The sequence below is a fragment of the Gadus macrocephalus genome, chromosome 8 (assembly GCF_031168955.1).
Source record: "Gadus macrocephalus chromosome 8, ASM3116895v1".
NCBI lineage: Eukaryota > Metazoa > Chordata > Actinopteri > Gadiformes > Gadidae > Gadus > Gadus macrocephalus.
Genome location: NC_082389.1, coordinates 10,284,490 through 10,299,828, shown reverse-complemented (window position 1 = coordinate 10,299,828; position 15,339 = coordinate 10,284,490). Strand labels below are relative to the sequence as shown.

Below are 15,339 nucleotides of genomic sequence, written 5' to 3'. Positions count from 1 at the left end.
TTCAGAGCCGTCTCACAGGAAAGGCACAGCGAGCTTTCTCTGCGTTAACTGTTGAAGAGGCCTGTGATTATGACATTGTGAAAGCTTCTGTGTTGCGGGCGAATGATTAATTCCAGAGGCTTATCGTCAGCGCTTTAGGAATATGCGGAAACGGTTGGACCAAACAAACGTTGAGTTTGCAAGGGAATTGCACCTGCAATGTCAGCGATAGTGTGTTGCTTGTAAGGTTAAGACATATGATGATTTAATAGATTTAATTGTCCTTGAACAATTCAAGAGCACATTGCCAGAGCGTGTTGCAACGTATGTTGCGGAGAAGCAGGCAAGGAATGAGTCTGACGCTGCTGTGTTGGTAGATGAGCACCAGTCAACTCACAAAGCCCATATGCGCTCATCGAACGTCCAAAAGGTTGGATTTTTCTAGCAATAAAAGTGTCAACGTTGGTGCACATCAGGCTTCTGGAGTAGATCGATCGAGTGTTAGATCTGACGCGGATCAGGATACTGTCGTGCAACTGGTCATTCAAAGTGGAGCTGTCCATTGGACAGCGCTGACATGAAGCCGGACATGTTGGCGGTAACTCCTTCCAAGTTGAATGTTAATTTGTTGCATACTGGGTTGAATTCCAATTACACTCCCTTCATTTCCAATGGATTTGTTTCTTTAAAAGACAGTGATGAGTTAATTCAGGTTAAAATTCTCCGTGACACAGGAGTCCCTCATACTGGAGTCTGTTCTACCACTTTCTTCCACTTCAAGTTCTGGAAGATCTCTGTTAGTTTGGGGAATTGACATCACTAGCCATCTGCACTGTTTTTATGTGTGTTTTCGGCTGCTACTGGATACTTGAATTTCCCCCGGGATTAATAAAGTATATATCTATCTATCTATCTATCTATCTACTACTTTTGAAGTTCCTTTACATAGGGTCATGTTGTATTCCGAGTTGGTTGAGGGGGAGCTTGAGTTGGGAATTCGCCCTGTCATACCTGTCGATGATGTCCATGTGATTCTTGGAAATAATTACGCAGGAGGACGTTTTGGCAGAGTAATCCTGTGTCTTTGATGTCATCTTCTCCTCAGTTGAGAGATGAGACTGATGATTGTTCGGAGCAGTTCCCTGACGTGTTTGCAGCTTGTGCTGTGACCCGCTCAGCTACTCGTGCTGCGGCGGACGCCAAACAGCTCAAGGTGGCTGCAGAGAAGACTAGGTTTGCCTCACCAGATTTTCCATTGAATCTGTCATATGAAGACCTAGTTAAGGAACAGCTTGCAGATCAGTCTCTCTGTTCTTTGTTTGAACGTGCTGTCCCAGCTGACACTTTTGAGAGCGTTGCTCATGGCTACTGTTTAAAAAATGGTCTGCTTGCGAGAAAGTGGACGCCGTCCACTGACGCTTCCATAGGTGAGCCATGGTTACAGGTTGTGGTGCCTGAAACCGCTAGACGTGCAGTCATGAAAACCGCCAACGACATGTTGGGGCATTCTGGTGTGAAAAAGACGTTTTAATTTTTTTTGGCCGAAATTGAAGGACGTAGCTTCATACATAAAAACTTGCCACATCTGTCAGATGACTGGTAAGTCAAACCAAGTAGTTAAGCCTACACCTTTGTAGCCAATACTTACAGTTGGACTGTGTTGGGCCTTTGCCTACGTCGAAAAACGGGTGTAGGTATTTGTTGACCATCATGTGTCAGGTTACTCGTTACCCTGCTGCCTACCCATTGCGTGCGATTACCACTAGGTCCATTGTGAAGGCTCTTTCCCAGTTTTTCAAAATTGTTGGTATTCCGAAGGTCATTCAGACTGACCAAGGTTCTAATTTCATGTCTTGTGTTTTTTCAGCTTCATATCAAGCATCACACTTCCTCACCTTATCACCCTCAGAGCCAGGGTACCCTTGAGCATTTCCACCAGACGTTGAAGTCCCTACTTCCTGCTTACTGTATGTATGTATGGAGTTGGGACGGGGCTGGGAAGAAGGGCTTCCTTGGTTGCTGCTTGCCTCTAGGGAGGTAGTACAAGAGAGCACAGTGTTTAGCCATAATGAGCTTGTCTTTTGCCATTCAGTGCGTGGTCTTTTGGCTGTGCTTAAGGATGGTGCAGGCCTCGAGGAGCCACCACTGCCATTATGTGACTAATTAATGGATTCAGAAGATAATAATAATAATAATAATACATTTCATTTAGAGGCGCCTTTCAAGACACCCAAGGTCACCTTACAGAGCATATAGTCATCATACATTTTTTAAAAAACAAGACATTGTGAAAAAAATAAATAAATAATAATAATTTACATAAGCAATAATAAATAAATAAAACAAAAAAAAAAAAAAAAAAAAAAAAAAAAAAAAAGAGATGTACGAGGCAGTTCGTCTGGCTCGTGAAAATCGGACCGCCACTCAGGCTTAGATGAAGCAGCGCTACGATCAAAAAGCTAAGCGCTCGCTCTTTTGCCGGTTATGTCCTCATCATTTCAGCTTGTCCGTATAAAGTGACCAAAAAGGTGTCGGATCTTAATTATTTGCTGACTATTCCTGACAGGAGAATAGTCAGCAGAGTCTGGAAGGACCAGGCTAACTGCAGCCTATACCGTAAGCCTGTAACACATTTTCAGGTATGGTTACCAATTACCCCCACTACTCATGAACCCAAATTTCTTGTACTGCATCCCAAAGGTGGCGCTATTGTAAAAATCATGAATTAGGCTTATTTCTCCTCACCAGATTGACCTGGGCTCAAAATTCTTTAATAAAATGAATCTCTAGAATCAGATGCAACTATAAAACCCTGGGTCTTTTGCCCAATATTTCTTTACTTTTCCCACAATTTCACCAAAATTGCCACATAATATCTTTAGACCAATGCCGTGTTCCAATATCCATACTATCCGTACTTACTAGCCTAAGTTTGAGTATGTAGGGCGTTCCGATTCAGATCGGGCGAAAATAAGTGTACTGAAAGGACCCGGATGTTGTACTCAAAATGTTCAAATCGCGAAGTGTGTGGCGATGTACACTTTTCGTACTCAACGGCAGCCATCTTAGCTATGTAGCGGACGAGGGCAGGGCCAGGCTGAGCCAACGTCGGCGCATTTTCCACATAGCCTACATTAATAGTCATTTTGTAGTTTTTATAGCTTTTTATAGCTGCTAGGCGTAAAGAGTTCATCGTTCAAAGTGGGATGTTTATTGCGGGGGAGGAGCCGCGGCAGCAGTCGTGATCGTAATTTCCGGTTAGTGCACCACGGAGTATTCGATTTGATCCCCGGCTGAACGCTGCGGTGTTGGAGTTTAAACCGGTGGACGAGGGGGTCATTCCCTATGCCTTAGTTGTGGGGAAAACTCTGACTGTTTTTGCGTATGAACCAAACGACAGTTCAGAGTATTCAGCCTTCTTGGAGACCCTGAAGGGAGTTCTGCATGGGGCTAGTCGGATTTAGGAGTTCCTTAATTAGACTAACACACCCTCTATTGTGGAGGCAGAGCTTGAGGCTGATGGGGGTTTGTCGTCAATTTGCCTGGTGGAAGTCCCTGAGGTAGTCAAACAACTCCATAGTGATAAAGCCCGAGGGATATTGAGATCAAGCCAGAAATGCTGAAAGCTCTGGGTGTAGAGGGGCTGTCTTGGTTGACAAGCCTATTGCCATTGTGTTTGAGTCTGGGAAAGTGCCAAAGGAGTGGCAAACTAGGGTGGTGGTTTCCCTGTTCAAAAAGGGGGACCAGAGAGTGTGTGTCAATTACAATTAGCCTGGTGAAGTCTACTCCAAGGTACTTGAACGGAGGGTTCAGCCCCGGACGTGGAACCATGGCCCAGATCATCACTGGGAGATCCAATCTCTGTTCTCCCAAAGCGAGAGCTGTGTCTGCGTTCTTTGCAGCAAGTCAGTTTTGTTGCAGAAGGGTGTAGGCTTCCACCAGGGCTGCACTTGTCACCAATCCTGTTTGTGATAATCATGGACAGAATATCAGCGTAGTCATGGTAGGGAGGGGTTGCAGTTTGGTGGTCTGAGGATCTCATCACTGCTTTTTGCAGATGATGTGGTCCCGATGGCATCATCAGCCTGTGACCTTCAGCACTCACTTGATCGGCTCTCAGCCAATATGAAGTGGCTGGGATGAAGATCAGCACCACTGAATCCAGTGGTTTGCCTACTCCGGGTAGGGAATGAGTCCTTAGCTGAAGTGAAGGAGTTGAAGTACTTTGGGGTCTTGTTCGTAAGTGAGGGGACGAAGGAGCGTGAGATTGGCCAGAGAAGCGGAGGCAGCGTTGTAGTAGTTTACCACACCGTTGTGACGAAATGAGAGCTGAGCCGCAAGGCAAAGCTCTCGATCTACTGGTCAATGTTCGTTCCTATCCTCACCTATGGTCATGAGGGATGGGTGATGACTGAAAGGACGAGATTGCGGATATAAGTGGTAAAAATTGGTTTTCTTAGGAGGGTGGCTAACGTCTCCCTTAGAACTGTGAGTAGAGCCGCTGCTCCTGTGTTTAGAAAGTGAGTTGAGGTGATTCGGGCATCTGGTAACGATGCCCACTAGGGAGGTGTTGCAGGCACGTCCAGTGGGGAGCTTATCTTGGGGAGACCCAGGACTAGGTGGAGAGATTATGTCTCAACACTTGCCTGGGAACACCTCGCGATCCCCCCGTCAGAGCTGACCAATGTGGCCAGGGAAAGGGAAGTCCGGGCACCCGGGTAGAGCTGCTGCCCCCGCAACCCGACCCCGGATAAGCGGATGCAAGAAGAGTGATGGGTGTCTGATATTATTCTATATCTAATTAAAATATAAGATATTTTATATCATCCTATAACGAAATGCAAAGATGACCGGAGTTTTCTTTGGAACAACGTATAATCTAATTCTTTGTTCTTCAACAATAGCTCTGGGTGGGGTTAACCAGCTGGTAGCTGGGTGTGATATGGCGTGTGAAGTCGATGAGCTGGATTTATAGGGGAGTCAAAACACATCAGTCAACAGTCAGACTTTAGCTGCTGTTGGAAGCAAAATGGCGCAGCAAAACCCTCCGCTGGACCGGAACAGATACAGCTGTTCAATCTGTCTGGATCTGCTGTGTAATCCAGGGACCCTCACTTGTGGCCACAGCTTCTGTTTGGACTGTATCACAAAAAACTGGGACAATCAGGCTGAGAGGGGAGTCTACAGCTGTCCCCAGTGCAGACAGACCTTCGAAATAAGACCAGCTCTGGTAAAGAACACCGTTCTCGCCGATGTCATGGAGGATCTCAAGAGGACACGACTGCGAGACACTCCCCCTGACCACTGCTATGCTGGACCCGAAGACGTGGGCTGTGATGTCTGTAAGGGGAGGAAGATGAAGGCCATCAAGACCTGTCTGGTGTGTCAGGTTTCTTACTGTGAGGATCACCTCCAGAGTCACTATGAAGTTCCAGGGTTGAAGAGACACAAGCTGGTGGAACCAGCAGCTGACCTTCAGGACAACATCTGCCCCCGTCACAACAAGCTCATGAAGATTTTCTGCCGTCAGGATCGACAAGCTATCTGTCATTTGTGTTCCCTTGATGAACACAGAAGACACGACACAGTTTCAGCCGATGCCGAGAGAAATGAACGTCAGAAGGAGCTCAGCGGGCATCAGAGAGCTACACGGGCGAGAGTCAAGGAAGTTGAACAAGAACTTGAGGCTCTTCCACTGGAGATGGACTCCATCAACCGGTCTGCTGATGAAGCAGTGAAACGTGCTGATGAGATCTTTGCTGACTTTATCCGTTCCGTTGAGAGACGATGGTCTGAGATAACAGAAGAGACCAGGACCGAGCAGGAAGCTGGACTGAAGTGGGTCCGGGACCTGAGGAAGAGCCTGGAGCAGGAGCTGGTCCAGATGAAGAGGAGTGGAGATGACCTGGAACGTCTCTCCCAAACACAGAGTCACGTCACCTTTCTACAGAAATATCCCAGGAACTATTCTATCAGGAGGTCCACAGCCCGACCCACCAGAGACGTCCGTACAACCCAGCGCTTCAACAACTGGGCTTTGGCTCTAACCGAGATGAAGGATAAACTAGAGCTATTTCTCAAAGACAACAGCCGCACACCAGAGCACAATTCTTAACATATTCATGTGAAATGAGCATCGACAACTCGCACAACTCGCCTGCTTCTGACTCAGAGTAACAGAGGAGTTGTAAAACAAGTCGGGACAGCAGGGTGGTGTCGGAGTAAAGAGAGTCTGACTGGCGACATTACTGGGAGGTGAAGTGGAGAGCAGGGTTTGTTAAATGTGTATTGTCTTTTAGTCTGTGGGATGATTAAGTCCTTCATGCAGGTTGGAGTGTCTTTAGGTGACTCATTAATGAGTCTCTTCTACGAGTTTTGGTACCTCACCACTGGTCTCTTGAGCATAGGGCTGGTAAATCAATGGATTCCTCCTGTGTCTTACGATAGCTTCAGGAGGAATACAGCTGCCATCATTCAGGCCTTTTAAATATGATCCATTCAAAATGGGAGGTTTATCAGTTATGTTGTCAGGTTTGGTTCTCGAGGTTACCATGAAAGAATGCTGCCTTAGCTTGGATCCTAATTAATTATTACATTCAATGACAGGATTATAAAAATGGAATTATTTGATTATTATTTATTACAAAATCATATCAAATGAGCTATCATTGTTTATTTGGTTGGATGAAGATTGTTTTTTTTTGTTTTTTTGCATCTGATAAGTTAATATGTGTTAAAAGTGCCACTAAAGATTAAAACCTAAAAATCAATAATTGTATGTTCTTAAATTCATTTCATTATTTTAAATTATGCTACTATACAGTTTGTGACCTTTCATATCAGTTAACACCAATAGGAAGCGTTGCATTGCAGCACCGTTTTGACTATTCTTCAAAACAGCAGATCAACAAACAGTCGGTATAGGCTACCATAACCTTATACCAGTTCTTTGACTACATATATTGCCCTGATGCCCATGAATCTCTGTATGGTAAATCCCGGCTTGAGTCCTGTAAAAATGGAGATTGTTGATGCAGTAAATGAATAATTCCACAATGCAAAAAGAATGAGCAATGACAATAAAAAATGTAAATAAAGTGACTAAACCGTCAATTAAGTGCCCAACAGTACTGAGTCTGTTGATCTGCTTCTTTCAAAACATATCACAGCGGTGCAGCAGCGCGCCGCTTCCTCTTGGTGCCAGGGGCGGCTTTTGACCCGCGTGAAATGTGCACCGCTGCGCTTCGGCGCCGGTGTGTGGCCGGCTTTAGTGTTACCATGATTGAATCCAAACTGGTACGGCCTCCTTTACTTCCAGACCTCCGTCACATCAAACCCTCCTAGATAAACGCAGATGACTAACTAATACACATACTTCACATTTCATATTCAAACACACACGTCAGCTCCGCCCTGTGAAGGCTCCTGGGAGGAGCCTTCACTCTCTCTCTCTAGCGCTGGTCTCCAAGCCACCTGGACCATAGTCGGTATAGGCTACCATAACTTTATACCAGTTGTTTTATGACTAAATATATTGCCCTGATGCCCATGATCCTCTGCTTGTGCTTACAATGATCACATTCACAACGTGACATTTGTTGCCCGTTCGCGTTGTCGCCGAAGTTTTGTCGCGCCGCAAATCATAATCTGTCGCTGTGCAAGTTTTGTCGAATTTGTCGCGCCATCACAAGATAACCACCATTGCATGTCTTTACCTTTTGTGGAAAAGGGAGAGACGTCGGAGGACCCGACGCAGTCTATTCATAATATTGTAATGACCACGGAAGAGGCAGTGAATGAAGTATTGATTAGACAGAGATTTATTAGATAGGCCTACCTAATAAACCGTTGGAACACACAAGACCGGAAACCATATCAACGCCGGTAAACAAACCCCGAGCAGCCCAATCCCTATGAGAGCGCCCCGCCCTACGGCCATTCGGAGGCGCACAGAGCTTTTGGCCGTGATATTATGTATACAATTATATTATATTATATACTTAAGCAATAGATCACGACAGGCTGTGGTATGTGCTCATTATACCACTGTTAAGGGGCGTTGTCCGGCCCCGACGCGCAGTGGAGGGCCGGCGACCCCCTTACTGTTATGGCGAAACGAAAGTCATAGACACACTACATTTAAAAAGAAACCAAGAAAGTCAAAGTAGCCGTTTTATTAAAGAATACAAAAAAGTAGTCCCTCCTGGCTGTCTTCCAAATGCACGACGGTCGCTATGCAACACACTTTAGCGTCCCTCCGAGAGAAGGCTCGGCTAGAGCGGTTCGCCGGCAATTTATCCTATGGAGCAGTTCACTCGCCGTGTGCCTAAGCTTTCGTTAGACTCTCCATCGCCTTGCTCACTCCCGGAGTAACAACATTTACACCCTCTCCATCATCCAACATATGTTTTACTTTGTAACTGTTTCTACTTCCAGGCGCGGAGTGATATCCAAACTACCGTTGGGCCTCAGTAACACAAGCCACCACGGCCCAACGGTAACACAAACCACCGCGGCCCAACGGTGACACAAGCCACCGCGGCCCAACGGTAACACAAGCCACCACGTCCCAACGGTAACACAAAAGGCACCGCAGCCCAACGTTAACACAAACCACCACAGCCCAACGGTAACACAAACCACCGCGGCCCAACGGTAACACAAACCACCGCGGCCCAACGGTAACACAAACCACCGCGGCCCAACGGTAACACAAACCACCGCGGCCCAACGGTAACACAAACCACCACGGCCCAACGGTAACACAAACCACCGCGGCCCAACGGTAACACAAACCACCGCGGCCCAACGGTAACACAAACCACCGCGGCCCAACGGTAACACAAACCACCGCGGCCCAATGGTGACACAAACCACCGCGGCCCAACGGTAACACAAACCACCGCGGCCCAATGGTGACACAAACCACCGCGGCCCAACGGTAACACAAACCAATGCGGGCCAAAGGTAACACAAACCACCGCAGCGAGTAATATTTTAAAATAAATAACGTTTAGCAACAAAGTGTAATCTACAGACTAAACGTCTCACCTGGGAGAGTTTGTCGACGGCGTGGCCGTTATCTTGATCCTGCTGTTGTCTTGCAACTTCCGCATCTGCACGCGTGTGTGTGCGTGTGCGCGGTTTGTGTGTATGCGGTGTGTGCGTGCTTGTGCGCGTGTGTGCGTGCGTGCGTGCTGTGTGTTTGTGAGCTTCAGGCTGCTTTGCACATGCACAGTGGACCAAGTGCGGAGCAACTTGTCCGACAGGCCAGCTATTATAGTAGTAAGATTAAGTTGTAGTGCTTTCATGGGTTATTTACCCGATCCTTTTCGACTCTTTATACTGGTAAACTTTAATTTAACAGATTTTTTTCAAGAGTTTAATGGCAAGCTTTAGTTCTGAATAAAAATAATCGTAATAATCGTAAAAAATGAATTTTAGTTTTGTTTTGTATTCCAAAAATGTTTACAAAAAGTGAACTTTAAAAGAAAATAGCCTCCTTTGAACTCAGACTCGCTAAAACTTGGTATTTGCAGCCACCAATGATATGGCTCTGTGAAATACTATTTTAGCATTCATATATTCTTCTATATCTATACCTCTCTGGAAACCCTCACCTTATTGTGGTGGAGAGGTTTGCTTGTCCCTGTGAACTGGAGGTCTGTGTTGTCTGGAGCCTTGTGCTCCTGGTAGGGTCTCCCATGGCGGAGTGGTCTCAGGTGAGGGGCCAGACGTAGAATTGTTCAAAAACACCCCATGGAAAATCGGGAGAGGAGCAGAGACCGTGCCCGGAAGAAGCCCTGTGCCCCCGTCTGGAGGTGGTTCCCCTGTTCAAATAGGGGGACCAGAGAGTGTGTGCCAATTACAATTGCCCTGGTAAAGTCTACTCCAAGGTACGTGAAAGGAGGGTTTGGCCGATCGTTGGACCTCAGATTGAAGAGGAATAATGCGGTTAAGCGATCCAATCTCTGTACTCCCAAAGCTAGAACTGTGTCGGCATTCTTGCACTCACTGGATCGGCTCGCAGCCAAGTGTGAAGCGGCTGCGATGAGGATCAGCTGTGCTAAATCTGAGGCCATGACTCTCAGCAGGAATCCGGTGGTTTGCCTACTCCGGGTAGGAAATGAGTGCTTAGCTCAAGTGAAGGAGTTCAAGTACCTCAGGGTCTTCTTCGTGAGTGAGGGGACGACGGAGCGCGAGATTGGCCAGAGAATTGGAGCAGCGGAGGTGGTGTTGTGGTAGTTCACCGCCCTGGGAACACCTCGGGATCCCCCCATCAGAGCTTGTCAATGGGGCCCGGGAAAGGGAAGTCTGAGGCCCCCTGCTGGAGCTGCTGCCCCCGCGACCCGACCCCGGATAAGCGGTTTGAAGATGAGTGATGAGTGTGGGATATTATTCTATATCTAATCAAAACAAGTTATTTTACGTTATCCTATAACCAGATGCACAGATGACAGGAGCATTCTTTAGCACACAGTATAATCTACTTCCTTGTTGTAGAACAATAGCTCTGTACCAAACTCTAGGTTGAGGTAACCTGCTGGGAGCTGGGTGTGTCAGAAAAGGAATGTGAAGTAGATGAGCAGGAATATCAGGGGACTCACAACTTTAACAGTCAGAGTTTAGCTGCTGTTGGTAGCGAAATGGCGCAGCAAAACTCTCCACTGGACCGGGACAGATACTGCTGTTCAATCTGTCTGGAGCAGCTGTGTAATCCAGGGACTCTCACTTGTGGCCACAGCTACTGTTTGGACTGTATCAGACAACACTGGGACAATCAGGCTTTGAGGGGAGTCTACAGCTGTCCCCAGTGCAGACAGACCTTCGAAAGAAGACCAGCTCTGGTAAAGAACACCATTCTCGCCGATGTCATGGAGGATCTCAAGAGGACACGACTGCGAGACACTCCCCCTGACCACTGCTATGCTGGACCCGAAGACGTGGGCTGTGATGTCTGTACGGGGAGGAAGATGAAGGCCATCAAGACTTGTCTGGTTTGTCTGGTTTCTTACTGTGAGGATCACCTCCAGAGTCACTATCTAGTCGCTGGGTTGAAGAGACACAAGCTGGTGGAACCTACAGCAGACCTTCAGAACAACATCTGCCCCCGTCACAACGAGGTCATGAATGTTTTCTGCCGTCAGGATCAACAAGCTATCTGTCATTTGTGTTCCATTGAAGAACACAGAAGCCACGACACAGTTTCAGCCGAAGCTGAAAGAAATGAACGTCAGAAGGAGCTCAGCGGGCATCAGAGAGCTACACGGGCAAGAGTCAAGGAGGTTGAACAAGACCTTGAGGTTCTTCAACAGGAGATGGACTCCATCAACCGGTCTGCTGATGAAGCAGTGAAACGTGCTGATAAGATCTCTGCTGATCATATCCGTTCCATTGAGAGACGAAGGTCTGAAGTCATAGAAGAGACCAGGACCGAGCAGAAAGCTGGACTGAAGCGGATCCAGGACCTGAGGAAGAGCCTGGAGCAGGAGCTGGTCCAGATGAAGAGGAGTGGAGATGACCTGGATCGTCTCTCCCAGACACAGAGTCACGTCACCTTTCTACAGAAATACCCCAGGAACTATTCTATCAGGAGGTCCACACGCCGACCCACCAAAGACAACAGCACCCACCTTATACTAGCAGAGGCTCCGGTGGAAGTGTTACCCCCAGAACAGCCGCACACCAGAGCACAATTCTTAACATATTCATGTGAAATGGGCATCGACCCAAGCACAACTCGCCTGCTTCTGACTCAGAGTAACAGAGGAGTGTTTAAACAAGCTGGGACAGCAGGGGGGTGTCGGAGTAAAGAGAGTCTGACTGGACGGCATTACTGGGAGGTGAAGTGGAGAGCAGGGTTTGTCGCCATCACTGTGGGATACAAGGACAGCTCATGGATTCATCAAGGGTTTGGAAAAGACAGCCAATCTTGGGCTCTGATTATTTGGCCGAATGCTGTTCAATTTCAACATAACGGAATCACCACTCTTATCCCAGGCCCTCCTCCCTCCAGAGTGGGGGTGTACCTGGACTACAGGGCCGGTACTCTCTGTTTCTACAGCATCTCTGACACCATGACTCTGCTCCAAGGGGTCCAGACCACATTCACACAGCCCCTCTACGCTGGACTTCGGCTGGATGGACTAACAGCTGAAGGCACTGCAGAGTTCTGCTATCCTCTGCACACATGATGCAGCGTTATAAACATAGTGTTACCCTCTACAGCTATAGGTTAACAGATGATGCAGTGTTGTAAACAAAGTGTTACCCTCTACAGCTATAGGTTAAGAGTGTTACCCTCTACTATAGGTTAACAGTGTTAGGTTAACCCCCAATTAAGATCCAATTGAGCTATGCTCCTAAGGGTGTCATTTGTTGGACCAAGGAAGGAAAGGGGCGGGATATGTGTAAGAGTGTGTGTTCATATTCAGCTATTGTGGGCCAGGAACAGGTTTCCATGTCAGAAAAGAATAAAGAATAAGAATAAATGTCCCCCTACTCTTTATTAACCTGCGTGCCTGGTGCTGTGCCTTGCCTGCGGTAAATGGGACCATGTTGGTGTGTGGACAGGACGCTTATTCATATCTGCCTCCTAATTGGAGGGATCATGTTAAGTTGCCTATGTAGTGCCGGCTTTGGATATTATGTCAGAGAAACATTTGAAGGGTAATGCTACCATTAGATCTAAGCGTGATTTATTCCATCAGAATTTTCCAGTTGCTACTCCAACTTTTTTCTGCTATCATTCCACACTATGGTGTCACAGTTGCTCTTGATGAGATTTAAGATTTTGTCCATATTATTGACGCTATAGCGAACGCTTCCAGGCATGGCCTGACTGACTTTAATCGTGGCTTAGAACAATGATTTAACAACATCAGTATCTATCGGACTTCCTTGCTGAGCATCTTGGAGGGTACTGTTTCTTTATCGAGCGCAATTTACACCAGAGATGTGGCACATACGTCCCCGATGCGTCTACGAATGTGTCTAATTATGTACATGACATTGTTGATAATCTGGCTAGGCTGAAGTCGTAAACGCTGGTTGGTCTTTGGGAGAATTGCTAAGTGGGTTGGGTGGGTCTATGTTTTCTCAGATAGTCCAAATCGCACAGCCATTTGTCCTTCCCATTATTATGCTCTATGTGGTCGTCAAGTTAGCTCTCTGTGTGTTTCACCAAATGACCGCCCCCCAACCAACCTCCCCGGGGACTGCCCAGATCTTGTTGGCCCCCCTTAGGGTGGCTGTTAGAGAGCCCACCCCGTCGTAAGGTCCTGTGCCCCAAACTTCGCAAGGTCTCTAAGGCTAAACCTTCCTGTGGGCCCTTTAATTTTGTTTAGACTAACGGATCCACTTTTTCTGCTGGGAACAGTGAGAGCTATTAAAGAAAGGTTGAGCTTCACTGCAGAGCAGAGGGAGGTGTCTGGACAGTCGATTTCCTTTATTTAGTTATTTTAAATCTTTAATCTGTTTTGGTTTAATCATGAGCAACCTAATGAGTTTGTTATTTTGTTTATTATAGTAGCCTACACGTGGTTTACTTGTGTATGATGAGTATACCTTTATGTTTACTATTGCCTTTTATGCTTTCTTATTGATTTAGTTAATTGTTTACCAGTAGATACACTGAATTCTCATTTTAAGGGTGATCTTTAGACTACCTTTAATATAATCACGTGGGAAGAATGTAGAATGTTGGTGTATTTTAGTGTCTCTCTGTGTTCACGTTTCTAGTCTAGAAACAGGCCAGTGCCTCTCACACTGATACAAGGTGTTATTTCCAACATTTCGCCATTTGATACGTCTCAACAAGGATGAACCAACCTGGTCGTCTGGGACATACCCAGGGCCATATACCTTATCAAGGGTGGGAGTGCTTCTGTTCTCTTGTTATTCAAGTATCTTTATTACAATACTCGCCCTAACCCTTTGGTTCGGTGAGAAGAGGGATCGACAGCCAAGGAACACGTCTCGAAACTGCTCCTCAACCGCGAAAACTATAGATTATTCAACCTAAGTCTGTATCTCGCTGTATTACATCCTGGAATAAACCATTTATTCAACCCTCTTATCCAACCTGTCAAGTTGCTTTGATTACGACTTCAAGAATTACTACTACGACGGAAAATACACAACGCAGAGTCTATACGAAAAGTTTAGAAATAAGCTGAAATCGAACACCCTCAGCAGCTATAGGTTAACACATGATGCAGTTATAAACAGTGTTACCCTCTACAGCTATAGGTTAACACATTATACCGATTTTTTGGGGAATCAGGTCAGAGAGTCAACAATTCTGACTATTGAATAATTCATGTACAGGTTTGAGTCCAGTAGTCAGTTAATGAATACACACAGGACCGTATATTATTAAATGTGTATTGTCTTTTAGTCTGTGGGATGATAAAGGCCTTGGTGCATGTTGGAGTGTCTTTGGGTGACTCTTAAATGAGTTTCTGGTACGAGTTGTACACGTCACCGCGGGTCTCTCAAGCATAGGGCCGTTAAATCGATAGATTCCTCCTGTGTCTTATGATGGCTGCACATGTTAAAGCCAACAGCTCTACTCCCGACAACCATTTAGGATGAATACAGCTGCCATCATTCCAGCCACAATGGTTTCCTGGTGAGATGACTTTAAATATGGTTCATATCACAACGGGAGGTTTATCAGTTATGTCATCTGGTTTTGCTGTATAGGGAACATAGGCCATCGATGAAACCCCTCCATCCTCTTTGGTCTTCTGATGCCATGTCTGCCCTTTCGTCTTCATCTCCTGCCCTGTGGTTCTTCTCCAGGTGGCTCTAGGTCTTCCCCTCTTTCTCTTGCCTTGTGGGTTCCATGTCAGGGCCTGCTTTGTAATTGATTAGCTTTTTCTTCTGAGTGTGTGGAAAGCATGAATGCTACTCCCTCTTTATGTGGTGCAGAGTCATCTGGGTTCCCGGAGTACAGTATCAAGTCTCTGCTCACCAGCTTGACCTGCCCTGTCTGAAGCCATCTGGTTTCACCCAGACCAAGGATAGATTGTACCTCCTCATCTCCTCTGCTATCACTGCTGTCTTTCCTCCTGCATACATGGTCCTCATGTTCCATGTTGCCATGGTGGTGGGTTGTCTAGGGGTCAGAAGAAGCTTCGGACGCACTGTCTCCTTGCGGTTTTCCATGTGCGTCGTCATTGTTTCTTTAGCTTGGGACGCTGAAGAGTCTTCCTCTCCAAGGATTTTTTAGTTTTCATCCACGTTTCTGTAGCATGTAGGATTTTGCAAGTTGGGGTTGCTAGCCCCAAGCCCAACCTTCCACCATTTCTGGTTTCTGGAGTTTTGGAGTTGGTTTGTTAGTCCTCTCCCCTATCC

At 46.5% G+C, this 15,339-nt stretch overlaps 1 protein-coding gene across 1 annotated transcript; it reads left to right on the top strand.

Moving 5' to 3' along the window:
- The first annotated feature begins 4,985 nt into the window (after positions 1-4,985).
- On the top strand, positions 4,986-14,056 carry LOC132462857 (uncharacterized). Its single transcript, XM_060058619.1, has 4 exons — positions 4,986-6,081; positions 9,676-9,701; positions 10,010-10,155; positions 10,509-14,056. The coding sequence occupies exons 1-4, from the start codon at positions 5,009-5,011 to the stop codon at positions 12,171-12,173; spliced, it is 2,910 nt and encodes a 969-aa protein (XP_059914602.1). The 5' UTR covers positions 4,986-5,008; the 3' UTR covers positions 12,174-14,056.
- The last annotated feature ends 1,283 nt before the right edge of the window (positions 14,057-15,339 follow it).

Coding starts and splice junctions, on each gene's coding strand:
- LOC132462857 (XM_060058619.1), top strand. CDS start 5,009: ATGGCGCAGCAAAACCCTCCGCTGGACCGGAACAGATACAGCTGTTCA. Junction 6,082..9,675: donor GACAACAGCCGCACACCAGA/GCACAATTCTTA, acceptor TGCTCCTGGTAG/GGTCTCCCATGGCGGAGTGG. Junction 10,156..10,508: donor AGTACCTCAGGGTCTTCTTC/GTGAGTGAGGGG, acceptor ACCAAACTCTAG/GTTGAGGTAACCTGCTGGGA.